Source organism: Protobothrops mucrosquamatus, unplaced genomic scaffold, assembly GCF_001527695.2.
Source record: "Protobothrops mucrosquamatus isolate PMUCROS unplaced genomic scaffold, P.Mucros_1.0 scaffold_155, whole genome shotgun sequence".
NCBI lineage: Eukaryota > Metazoa > Chordata > Lepidosauria > Squamata > Viperidae > Protobothrops > Protobothrops mucrosquamatus.
The window spans coordinates 26786-38834 of record NW_015386231.1 but is presented as its reverse complement, the minus strand read 5'-3'; the positions used below and the strand labels follow the sequence as shown (position 1 = coordinate 38834).

Sequence of the window (12049 nt, the reverse complement as noted above, 5' to 3'; positions counted from 1 at the left end):
TGGCAAAGGCTACTTAAATCCCACCCTCTCTTATGCATAAGGAGTTATGGGTAACTGAATTACCCAGAAGCTTTTGTGCAAGTCATTGTTAAGTCTTGAGCAGTCTGAAAAAAGAAAGATTCCTAAATACAGGGAAACCAGTTCTTGCTAAGCCCCAGCCCACGTAAGAGATAATACCACAGGGCTGTAATATGAGCTGGGTCAGAACAGGTGACGACAGAGAAAGGCAATGATTATCTGCTGTTTACTAGAAGGTAGAAGAAGAAAAGGATGCTCCGGTAAGCTGGAAGAGAAAAGTGCTTTTGTTATCCTAGATTGGTCAGAGGGCCGAGTGGCAGCTTATAACGGCGTCCTTTCTCCCTTTATTCCAAGACCAATTGGAACAATTGACACACTTCACTGGGAGGGGGATTGCAGGTGCCACCTTATTGCACATTTACTGACCCCTAATGCTTGTGACCCAGCAGGCTGCAGTTTTACTGCACACAGACTCCGTGCCCTTTCAAGTCATCCAGAATGCTAGGTTGCTAAGCAAGGCGCAAGGGGACAGAAAGCTTTCAACATCACCTCCAAATTCTTGTGCAACTAGAGTGGAAAAGACCGAGACAGTGAAAAGGGAAAACTGATTCGTAAAACCATGAGGCAAAAGGTTAAGTACTTTGTAGAATTCTCTGCCCACCCAAACTGGCAGTTATTTTCAGAGGAAAATTGGACCCCACCTGATCCAAGGGCATTCAGTGTTTACAGAATCAGATCCCCAAAAGGGTTCTAATTGGATCACCTCTGATTGCAGCTCAGGATCAGAGAGTCAGTGACACGTCTTAAGTCACATCATGTCTGTAAACATTCAGCATTTTTTTTTAAAAAAAGTTAATTTAAACTTAAAATCAGTTCCCAGCCAAGGCCAGCAAAAAGGGCCCGTGAACATGTTTGGGGGAAGCTACTGGCAGGCGTAGGGCAGAGGCTCCAGGATGAAAATTATTTTGTACGACAGTTGCATGCCAAACTGTAGGTGTAAGCTAGTCATGATCAAAGTTAATTCGTAGTGAATTTAAAAAATATATGGGATCCTTCCAGGGAACGAAGGGCAGCAAATGTCACATAAATAAGAGGCTGCAGAGCTTAAGCTGTGTAACTGGTTAGAGCAGTTCAAGCAAGTAAGGTCACCGTTACCAAGACACAGCACTGAAAGTGACAGAAAGGGATGGGCGGCGGCGGCAGCAGCAGCTTCACTTGGGATCAGCAACTGGAGGGAGAGATTCCACCACGCATAGAGACTGATTGACGTCATGAAGTAGCAACAGCGTGTTCTCTTCTGCCTGCCCTCCAACCCATCCAGCACTTTAGAAAAGGCAGCTTTGCTCTATTGCTTCCATGAGACACATTCACGTTTGGTCCTTGTAGGATGGAGTCAAGGCCTCCCCCCCTACAAAGTTCCATCGCCTATGGGTCCAACCTCTTCAGAACCAGGAGGCTGCCCTACTGGGTGGACAGGCCCTCCTACTCTGAGGCAGCCGTTAAGTGCTCAGTTTTAGGTCCTTATATGGTGGAGCCCACACAAAGCAGCCCCCTCTCCTTTCCCTCCCCCACCCAATATCAAAACAATTCCCAATGGCTGTGGCCATTTGATAAAAACCTTTTGTCAATAAATAAACATCAAGATGATGGGTTGGGAATTGTCACACGGTCAGAGGAGGGCCCAAAGAGCTTTCCTCAGAAGAGGGGAGCTCGCAGGCCCTCTCTGGAGATTGCGGCACCATGTTCTGGGGCCGCAAACTGTCTTGTGGCACCTCTGTGTGGAGTGGCAAGCTTGGCAGAGGAACTTCAGGCTGACAGCTTTCAGAAGACGGGGGCTCAAAGGGTACAGCAGCCTTCCCTGTTTCTACACTGCTGGTGGCTGTGGCTCTGCCACAAGACACCAGTGAAGTCACAGGGACAGAGTAGATGCTTAGCTCCTTCTCCTCTGTGTAACGAGGGGTCCCCTCAGGCTCCTCTGCTCTATTTTCCCCCTTCACCCCCAGCACTGACCTTTGGTCAACCTGATAGTACACAACAGGCCCATTGTTCAAGTAGGGTTGGCTGCCCTCAGCTGAGCTGGCTTGCTCAGAACTGTCCGTGAAACACAGAACAGAGGAACCTGGTGGCAGCTGAGCTTGAATGAGGATTGGCGTGGCGAGGCTTGGGCACATCCCTTCGGAGACAGAAAGCGGCTCCTCCAAAATGCACACCCCCAGGCTTTCCATGCTGGAGCCACTGCTAGAGTCTTCCTCAGCCTTCAGCCGCTCCAGCTCCTCAGCTGTCTGAAGATGCATGACTGCCGTTTCATTCTCCGCCATGAACTCCTGGAAATCCTGGGTCTCTGGCGACTGGCTTCCCAGCCAGTCACTGCCGGAGCTATGAGGGGTCTCTTCATCCAGAGTCTGGGCCCGGCTCACCTGCCGTTTATTCTCTAGCTCTAGTTTCATAATGGTGTGCAGGTAGTGAGTCCTCACCCGGATGGGATTGAATTCAATTCTCCCAGCCATATTCCCACAACCATCTCTGGAACAGCCGCATGGGAAGGACATTCGGTCCACCTAGGTGGGGGAAGCGAAGGACAGTGAAAACTGTGCCTGTGTGAGAACTGAGGAAGTGAATGGAAGGATGAAAGCTTGGCTAAAGTGAGAGCAAGTGAACAGATGGGAAATTAAGTCAGATGGAAAAATGTAAAATCCAGGTAAGCTATTATTAAAAAAACGACTGGCCAGATAGCCCTCAAGCAACCCAGAATCCCCCGTTCAATTATTTCCCCCCCAGTTAACCTACCTATAAATCTTGTTATTTCAAGGAGAAATCAAAAGAAATAAAGAATGGCCTGGAGTATGTCTGATTCGATCTATTGTGAAAGATAGAGTGTGCTCTTTGACACTTCATTTATCAAACGATCAAATGCTCTTTTCAGGATAAAAGCACTTTCAGGAAGGAGGATCTGAAATCCTTTACCAGAGCTAGCCATTTAGTATGCAAAAGATAGGGTGCAAAAGAGGCAGAGAAAGTGAGAGGGAATGACTTTGCCAAGAAAATATTAAGAGCAGAAATGCCAGTGCACACATTCCATGGAAAAAGCAAAATGCTACTGATGAGAACAAAGCAGAGCATGAAATCCAGTTCTGGAGGCATCACCCAGCATCTTAGATGTTGGGAATCAAAACTGAGGCAACTAAGACTTCCTGTCTTTTGACTTCTAGATTCTGAACATCCTTTTGCCTCTTCGTTTTGTCTTAAGAAGCAAAATAACTGTAAATCAAATACTAAGAAAATATGGTTAAAATTGCACAAATGCGGCATAATTTATGTTAACATTTGAGCAGGTCCTTTCAAGCACTTGTTTCATAGAGCAGCCAATAGAGGGAAGCAGAAGAATGGTGGATCCCACACGTATAACCACGGTGATTTCACATCATCCTGGAAACCTAGTGCTACTTTCCTCAAGACCTTTCCCCATGGCTGCATCTTGCCACCTGTTTTTCTCCCACAAACTCAAGCAGGATCTTCCCTCCCGAATTAATTCACTTCTTTTTTTTTTTTTTAACTTGGAGCATCCAAGGGGGACAATACATCCTGTCACCCCTTAAGACCTTTGTAGGTGGGCAGAGGAGAGCTCTCTTTAAATCACCTCTTACAGGCTGGGACTCAACACATGACATAAGGTTTGAGTGGACCCCTCGCCATATCAAAAAGACACACAGGCAACAGGAGATACAGTTCAGGCCAAAGCCTAGCGGTTTCTTCCCCACTGACCTGGCATTTAATTCCAGCCTGGCTACAGGCACAGGCCTCAGGGTCACAGTACAGCCGGCAGTCGCACCCACATTCTTCCCGTGAGAGGCGGATGGCCCGAAGTTCTTGTTTTTCTTCTGCATCGATGCGATGGACACCAGAGGCTCGAAGTAGAGCTCGCCGCCGCTTGGTAGGCAGTGGCTGTAAGAAGAAGTAGTCATCCACCTCCACGTTCTCTACATCGAGGTCATCATCTGAGACGTCCTCAAGGGTCAAACCATCAGCCTCTTCTGACTCCACAGTTCCGTTCTTGGTCAGCTTAGGGGAGGGTGTGGGAAAGAACAGAGAACACACAGACACACACACCAGCAAAGTTAATCTCGAAATTGAAATCCCATCAGTTTTCAGTCTGGAAAAAAAAAAAAAGACAAATGATTTCCCTGAGTTTAACTGGGCTGCAAGGGTCACCCATTCCCTCCAAATAACCGATTCCTCCCGAGCTGTGAGTTTTGACAGTGATGCAGCTTTCTGCACTGCCAAAGCTGGAGTGACCCCAAAGCTTGCTCTGTTCTCCCTGAACAAACTGCCTTTTATCTTGTCTGGACAGAGAGGGAGCAAGTTCTAACAGCAACCCAGCTTTATATGCAGAGGCCAGAGCACCGTTAGTTCATGTTCTGGCCTTTTCTTTCTCCTTTGCCTGCACAACCCAACATCCAGAGAAAATGGGAGTAAATTCTGACAGCGGCTCACCTTTGCACATTGCAAGCCTTCAACCTACCACACAAGCCATAGCCTTGTTAGAAAATATGGGCTTTGTTTGATCAAACCAGCTGTTGGGTTGTGCAGGCAGATCACGATCAATTAAAGAATGGTAGTGTAGTTCTTTGCAAATTCCTTAGCTCCAAGCCCACCCCTTTTTAACCTTTATCCAACCCATCCGTCCTTAAAATCGGCACCTTCAAACAGAATGATATCAGAAGGAGATATGTATTTCATTTAGCTTATTTGAGGTGGGAAATTTCAAAACATGTTTTGAACAATAGTAACCTCCATACAACTCTGTACTGTAGATCTCATTTCCTCCCCCCCCCCAAGATTCAGAGGATATACATATAGATGCCTATAGAGTAGCACATTTTTGAAGCCAAAATCCCACGTTTGAATTTGACATTTCTAGATAGTGGTATCTAAAAGCAGGAGGAATCCTTTCTTATCGGTGTAGATCAGGGGTAGGCAACTTGGGCTCTTTTATGATTCGTGGACTTCAAATCCCAGAATTCCTGAGCCAACATGGGTCAGCTTGGAAACCTCTCCCTTTCCCCTCAGCATGGCTGGCTCAGGAATTCTGGGAGTTGAAGTCCACGAGTCATAAAAGAGCCAAGGTTGCCTACCCCTGGTGTAGACCATAATACTTTAAATTTTTCACTTGGACAAATTTTGTGTTATATTATTTACACAGTGAATATAGGTAACTAGTCCTCGAGTTACAACCACATGTTTGGCAACCATTCAAAGGTACAATGGCATTGACAAAAGTGACTTATGAACGATCCTCACATTTATGCCTGCTGAAACATCCCACAGTTATGTGATCGCATGACTTGGGCAACTGGCATGTATTTATGACAGCTGCAACATCCCAGGGTCATGTGATCGCCATTTGCGACCTTCTCCGCCAACGTCTGACAAGCCAAGTTGATAAGGGAAAGCAGATTCGCTTAATGACAGCAAGTTTCACTTAACAACTGCAGTTGATTTCACTTAACTGTGGCAAAAAAGGTAGTAAAATCAGGTAACAGCCGCTATGTTTAGCAACAGAAATTCTACTCCCACTTGTGGTTGCTAGTCCAGCACTACCTGTACACTTGGCAGAACATTAAAAAGCAAGAAAAATAAAATAAAATAAATACAGTGTCTGTTTTGAGTGGGAAGCAAAAAAAAAAAAAAAGATCTGAACCATGGGCTACCTCAGACATGTCAAACTGCTGGCCCATGGGCCAGATGCGTCACAGCGAAACCGCGCCCACCCCATTGCCGGCAATGGGGAAAAAGTCCTGATACGTCGTGCGACATCACGTGATGTTGCGAGTTTGACATGCCTGGGCTACATGGAAGCAGTATGTATATCTTTACCGGAAAAAGTCAGGAGTTATTCTTTTTGTAGCTCTTTCCCTCATTGACTGCAATCCCAATTTTGCTTTTTTTTTTCCCCTTCCCCTTTTTGCCCCCTTCCCCTTATTTTTTTTAAAAATGTATTTATTTGGTTTTTATACCCTGTCTAAAATGCAATAAAAATTAAAAATTAAAAAAGGAACACTCGTGGCAAAAACAAGGCAAGCAGTAGTAGTATTTCATCAGAGCAGCCATGGTATTACAAAGGGCCATTCCTGAGAGACATGATGCAACACAGCTGAGGACTGAGGTGAGCGCTAAACTCTGCTCCAGCACTGCAATCCTGTCTCCTCCATCTTCTGAGGGAAGCGGTCAGTGTGACAGGTGGAGTTTGGATTTGGGAATTCTAGAACCTTCCGGGGTCTGAGGGTGACCTTGATCCAATCATTACATCAAACTGTACTGAGACACTAAACACATTTGCAGCTTGATATTTCTTACACCAAACAGATGAGAGACGCTACAGTTCGCATTGCTGGCCATGTGGAAAGCACAGTAATCTTTCTACTGGCAGACACAGCCTGTCCTCAAGGGCAAAGCAGAAGGAACACGTGGCTGATTTGTGCCTCATACAAACACCACCCCCCAATCGTGTGCTGAACAGAGTACAAATTTGTTTCACCTCCAATCTTTGGAGGGGAGAAGACTTGTGTGAAGTTTTTTTTGGCAGAGACATGGCAACTAGAGGGAAGAAGATGCCGTAGACTGTTGTAAGATAACAAATAAGCTTCGGAAGGTGGATGAATAAGGATCAGATATGTGAGAAAGCTGAATTGCCATTAAAAATGACAAGGAGTTGTCTATAACAAATATAGAAATGAAACCTTTAAAATGTAGCCGGTAAGATCTGTAACATTTCTGTGCGCAAACAGACTGTGAAAGAGAAAAATGGATTTTCAGAATGCCGAATTCTGTGTGGAATATACAAAACACTCCTGTTTTAGAAAAGCACTTTGCATGTTTTCCATAGGGTTCAGGAACACCACTGTCATGTTACCAAAGCTGCAAGTACTTTTTTGGAATTTGGGCCAGTTACTATCTATCAGCCCAATCCACTTCTCAGGGTTGTTTTAATGGGAAAAACAGGAGGAGGAAGGTGTGTTGGATATGTTTGCTGCCTCGAGTTATTTGTAAAAATAATAAAGGTGGGAAATAATATATAAATAAATAAGCAAGGAAGCAGGCTTCTTTTCAGACACACTCCACCTCAATCTACAAGAATGATGGATTGGGGCAGTATCCAGGACAGGATGCGGATTGGGGTGGTACCCAGGACAGGATGCTCGTTCATACAACTAAAAGCACACCAAAAACAGCCACCACAGAAAAGCCAGCAAGTTAGTTAGCAAGTTTTAACCCAGATCCTTCTCTTTGATGTGCAGGTTTTCTACACTCACCTTCTGGAGAAGGTGGCATATGCATAAACAAGGGCAGATCTTATAAGGACAAACCTGTGCAGTTCCGAAACGGGTTTCCTTCAACAACTATAAGAAGTAGGCCAGAGTTGCAGGACTACCGAGTATTTGTCCTTTCTGCTAAGCTGGTTGTCATGGTAGCAAGGGAATGATTGGAACATCTTATGTTTTTTGACAGAAGCATTCAATCCAGTAAGGGAAACCCAGTTACTAGGCAACCTACAGGACACACCAACCAAGCCTAAGGAGATGGATAGAACAGGAAGCTTGCTGGAGGAGGCTAAAAGGGAGAGGCTTTCGCTGCAATTGCTGAGCCTTCTCATGAATCAACTTGACACAAAACAGAGGCTAGAAGACTGGTTGGCATCGCTAGCAGTACTTGTCTCTTGGCTGCGAGGGTTCCCCTGCTGCTGGATGGCGGGGAATCCTTAAGCTCTCCTCAGAAAGCTCATCTCTGACCCTTCCTCACCAAGCCCCAGAGGGAAAGCTCTTGTCAGGTTCGCATTCGTTCACTTCAAGAAGAAATTCTTCAATGCTCACTTTCACATTACCAGCTGCATTTCTCATATTCCAATCCAGATGGAGGGCTGTATGCAGTCTATGAAATATGGGGAAATCCAGGGAAAAATGGGCTTCAGTTTGGGGTTGCAGAATTAACATAATGGAGTAGATAGGAAAGAAAACCAAAAGGCAAAATAATTAGAACTGCGTATTTTGAATGCTATTTCTTAATAGCTTACTGCAGAGGCAGACAAGTAAAAGAGTCCAGCAAATTCACAAAAGTACCATGTGATTATCTACCGGCAGATCTTCTCTACCGCTTGCCACAGATAGGCCTGAGATGAACTAATCCAGGGGTAGGCAACCTTGGCTCTTTTATGACTCGTGGACTTCAACTCCCAGAATTCCTGAGCCAGCATGGGTCAGGAATTCTGGGAGTTGAAGTCCACGAGTCATAAAAGAGCCAAGGTTGCCTACCCCTGAACTAATCATATCAAATTGGGAAAAGGATTACAGGTGTTCAAAATCAATTCCCAACCCTGCTATATTTGCTATATATACATCACAATATGGTCACGCCACAGGACCAAAAACTCTGCAAACGAATAACCCAAAAGGACTTTTCCGCCTGCCAAAACCCTACCTTCATTTTCTTGGCATGAAGCTTCTCCTCCTTCAGGTGTTCTCGAAGGATCTCCCGGTGATTCACTTCCTGCTCTTGGGCAAATTCACCCAGGGTATACCTGCGGATAGAGTTATGCCGCTGGGCCATGCCCAGGGAACTGCCCCCTTGGCTAGGAACGCTGGTAAATCCCTGACGCCTTGCGAAGTAGTACACAGTCACCTGATCGAAGCGCACGTTCTTTCTACGCAGCTGTTTCTGCCTTTTTAAGATGGAGGTTGCTGAGATGTAAGAAAGCAAAACAGAAACACCGATTGAAAATTGAAGCAAGTGTGTGTATGTGTCTCCTTTCACACAGCCCATTTCATATTTTCTTCACGGTTACGGAGCACCCCCAGCAAATGTTGTTTGAAGAATGTGTCCTCCGCCATAGAAGCTTTCAAAATCTTCCGCATTGATATATCTGCCACTTAATTCCTAAGCACTGGACAGAATTCTCTGAGCATGTTCCAGGATATAAAGAGCGCTAGCCAAGCCTGCAGGGTTTTACTGTAGCCCTGAACAACCAAGAGTGAAATCTGTAGCCTATTTAAAATTCTGACTATGCACGGCAGAGGCATATTAGTAGTGACAGACAAGCTGTCTTTCCAGAAATCTGGGAAATACTGAAAAATCTTTAGGCTCTGTAGAAATACATTTTTCAAATGCTACTAATGGTGTAAAACAACAGGCATGGCAGTGTTTTGTCAAGTCAGGTCCTTATCCAGAGAATACTGGAGGAAGGTAGTGGATCGTTCACACACACCCAACTCATATAAAAGCATTTTTCTGCCTTGAATCCTAAGTGCTACATGGTCCTGCTAATCAAGGTATTATGGACTAATCCAGCGGGTCCCCAATCTTTCTGGCTTGGCAGCCTGGCGGAGGCGGGGGGGGAGAGGGGATGGTTCTGTATGAGCAGCAGAAGTGTGTGTGAGCAGCTCCATACGTGCAAGTGGAGTAATGGCGCGCCTGCCACTCACACAAATGGAGCTTCATGCATGTGTGCTCACGCCCGCCACTCGTGCAAGTGGAGCTGTGCGCGCGCACTCGCCCACCACTTGTGCGGCCTGGTTCCGAACAGCCCATGGCCTGGGGGTTGGGGACTCCAGAACTAATCAATCCTATATGGAGCATCCAAGAACAATACCAACTTTTCACATGATTTGCTTCTATTACACCCAATAAACAAAAAGCAGCAAGAGTGTAGATATATATTCCACTAGGATCAGATTGGGGAAAAAGGACTACTACACACACTTTTATTAGAATTATTAACTCCATAAGACTGAACAGCCTCATAATAACTGCACATTCATTATATGACCAATTCTGGCCATATTAGGCCAACTTATTGGATAGATCTGGATCAAAGAAGGATGACTGAAAGAAATTATAGGCTATCTTTAGACTGCTCTTGACAAGCTTTTATTGGTTGGCAAGACAGAAGCAGCTAGCCAGAAGTCTATACTTACTACTCTTGCTTCACCTTGGAAGTCATCCCATCTTTGCAAAAGTCTGACACCATGGAAGACTTTCTTGATGAAGTTAAGGCTTCAGGGACTAACAGTTGGAACAGGTAAATTCTTCTGTAAGTATTGTCAGAATTAATGCTGATAACACAGTTGGTCCTTGATTTACAACCATTTGTTTAGTGACTGTTCAAAATTACAGTGGTGCTGAAAAAATTGACTTATGACAAGTCATCCCTCTTCTAGGCACTTGGCAACTGGCTCACATTTATGACAGCTGCAGTGTCGGTGTGTGTGTGTGTGTCATGTGATCACCATTTGCTATTGTCCCTGCCTGCTTCTGACAAGCAACAATAGGGGAAGTTGGATTTACTTAATGACTATGTGGTTCACTTAATGATTGCAGCAAAAAAAAGGTCATTAAATTAGGCATGATCACATGATGGCTTAACAACCACATGACTTAGCCACAGAAGTCACCTGTACGGTGTTCCCGTGTTTCAAAAACCCGCTAACGCCAATACTTACGAATGAAGCCTGAGGAGCTTGGAGGATTGACGCTGTCACAGCTGTCTGCGCTATCGCTGTTGGAGAGCTCATCGTCGGAATTGGAAATGGGCGAGCCCACGTCCACATCATCAAACTTCCTCTTGAGGCCGGCACTTGCGATGGCATCCATTTGTCTCTGGCTCGCATGGAGAGCCAAAGAGCAGAAGAGAGATTTGTATTAGCTGATGGTTTCTGACTCCAGGCCTACTGATGGGATTTACCAGGTACCTAGTGAGGACAAAGAGAGGAAAGGATAGTGAAGACAAAGAGAGGAAAGGATCAGTGACTACTTCGTATCATGCACCTGCAACACACAGGCTGTGTTCAGACATTGTACTCAGTCAGCTCATGCAGGTGCCATGCCTTTCTTTCTTTTCCAGCTATTCCCCATTATTATTTCCCCCCCAGAGATGAATTAAATGGCTTCTAAGAAAAGCCAAATATGTCAGATTGATTCCCTTTCATATATTACAGCAGGGCCCCCCAAACCCGTGGACCGGCATCGGTCCATGGCATGGCAGAACCCAGTCTGTGCACAAGTGAAGCCCCCGCCGTGGGATGCAGGCAGCATGCAAAACAATGCCCCTTCCGGTCTGCCGAAAAACCTCTCTACAGGAACCGGTCCCTGGTGCCCATAAGGTTGGGGACCGTTCTATTACAGGCATCAGTCACTCTTCATACAGTTGCATGAGCTGCTTTTCAGCCATTCAAAGCTGCCTATTACTTACTGGCTGGCACCAGCAAACAGACAATACGCTGGGAAGCAGAGCATGAGATGCCCACCTGCAGCTCTCAGAACCTTCTAAGCCAGGAGTAGCCAAAACTTGGTACCCTCAGGAATTGGGGGTATTTTTATTATGATGAGTTCTGCTTGTTAAGTAAGTTTTGCCCCATTTTACCACCTTTCTTACGACAACTGTTAAGTGAATCACTGCAAAGTCAATGGGGGAAGCCAGATTCGCTTAATGACCGCATGTTTCACTTAACAACAGCAGTAATTCGCTTAACTGTTGCAAAAAAAAAAAAAAGGTTGTAAAAGGGGGAAAAACCCACTTAACAACTTCCTTGCTTAGCAACGGAAATATTGGGCTCAGCTGTGGTCATAAGTCCATCTGTATACACTTTTATGCCTATTCATGCATGAATGAAAAATTTAGACCAGGCTGCTTTCTGCAAATGCCTTCTTGGCATCCAACAATCAAACACAGCTCCTCCCTCCCCGATGAGCGTAATGCACTAACAGTGACTTTTTTTGGGGGGGGGCAGGGGGCTTCAAGCCGGTGTTTGACTCTTGGCAACTGCCTGGACCAGTTCCTGCAGTTTTCTCGGCAAGATTTTTCAGAAGGGGTTTGCCCAGTGCCTTCTTCCTAGAGCTGCTCGGTGTTGTGGTTTCTAGCCTGACGCCTTAATCATTACACCAAACTGGCTCTCACAAAAGTGGCCCAGCAAATAAATAAATAAATAAACAAACAAACAAACACACACACACATATGCAAAATCTTCAGGTTTTCCTCATACA

The 12049-nt window shown here is 45.4% G+C and overlaps 1 protein-coding gene across 1 annotated transcript; it reads right to left on the bottom strand.

Annotated features, from left to right (window-relative positions):
- Window positions 1-1679: 1679 nt before the first annotated feature.
- CSRNP2 (cysteine and serine rich nuclear protein 2) lies at window positions 1680-10659 on the bottom strand. The gene is made up of 4 exons (XM_015820622.1): window positions 10509-10659; window positions 8491-8750; window positions 3781-4077; window positions 1680-2576 (listed from the first exon to the last, which is right to left on the bottom strand). Exons 1-4 carry the CDS (start codon window positions 10657-10659, stop codon window positions 1680-1682), a joined length of 1605 nt encoding a protein of 534 aa, XP_015676108.1.
- Between the last annotated feature and the right edge of the window lie 1390 nt (window positions 10660-12049).

What these genes read in the sequence shown, in the direction of transcription:
- CSRNP2 (XM_015820622.1), bottom strand. Translation starts at nt 10,659, where the DNA reads ATGGATGCCATCGCAAGTGCCGGCCTCAAGAGGAAGTTTGATGATGTG. An exon ending in AAGCTCCTCAGGCTTCATTC is followed by an intron (nt 8,751 to 10,508) that starts GTAAGTATTGGC and finishes CTTACATCTCAG; the next exon opens with CAACCTCCATCTTAAAAAGG. An exon ending in TTCATGCCAAGAAAATGAAG is followed by an intron (nt 4,078 to 8,490) that starts GTAGGGTTTTGG and finishes CCCTCCCCTAAG; the next exon opens with CTGACCAAGAACGGAACTGT.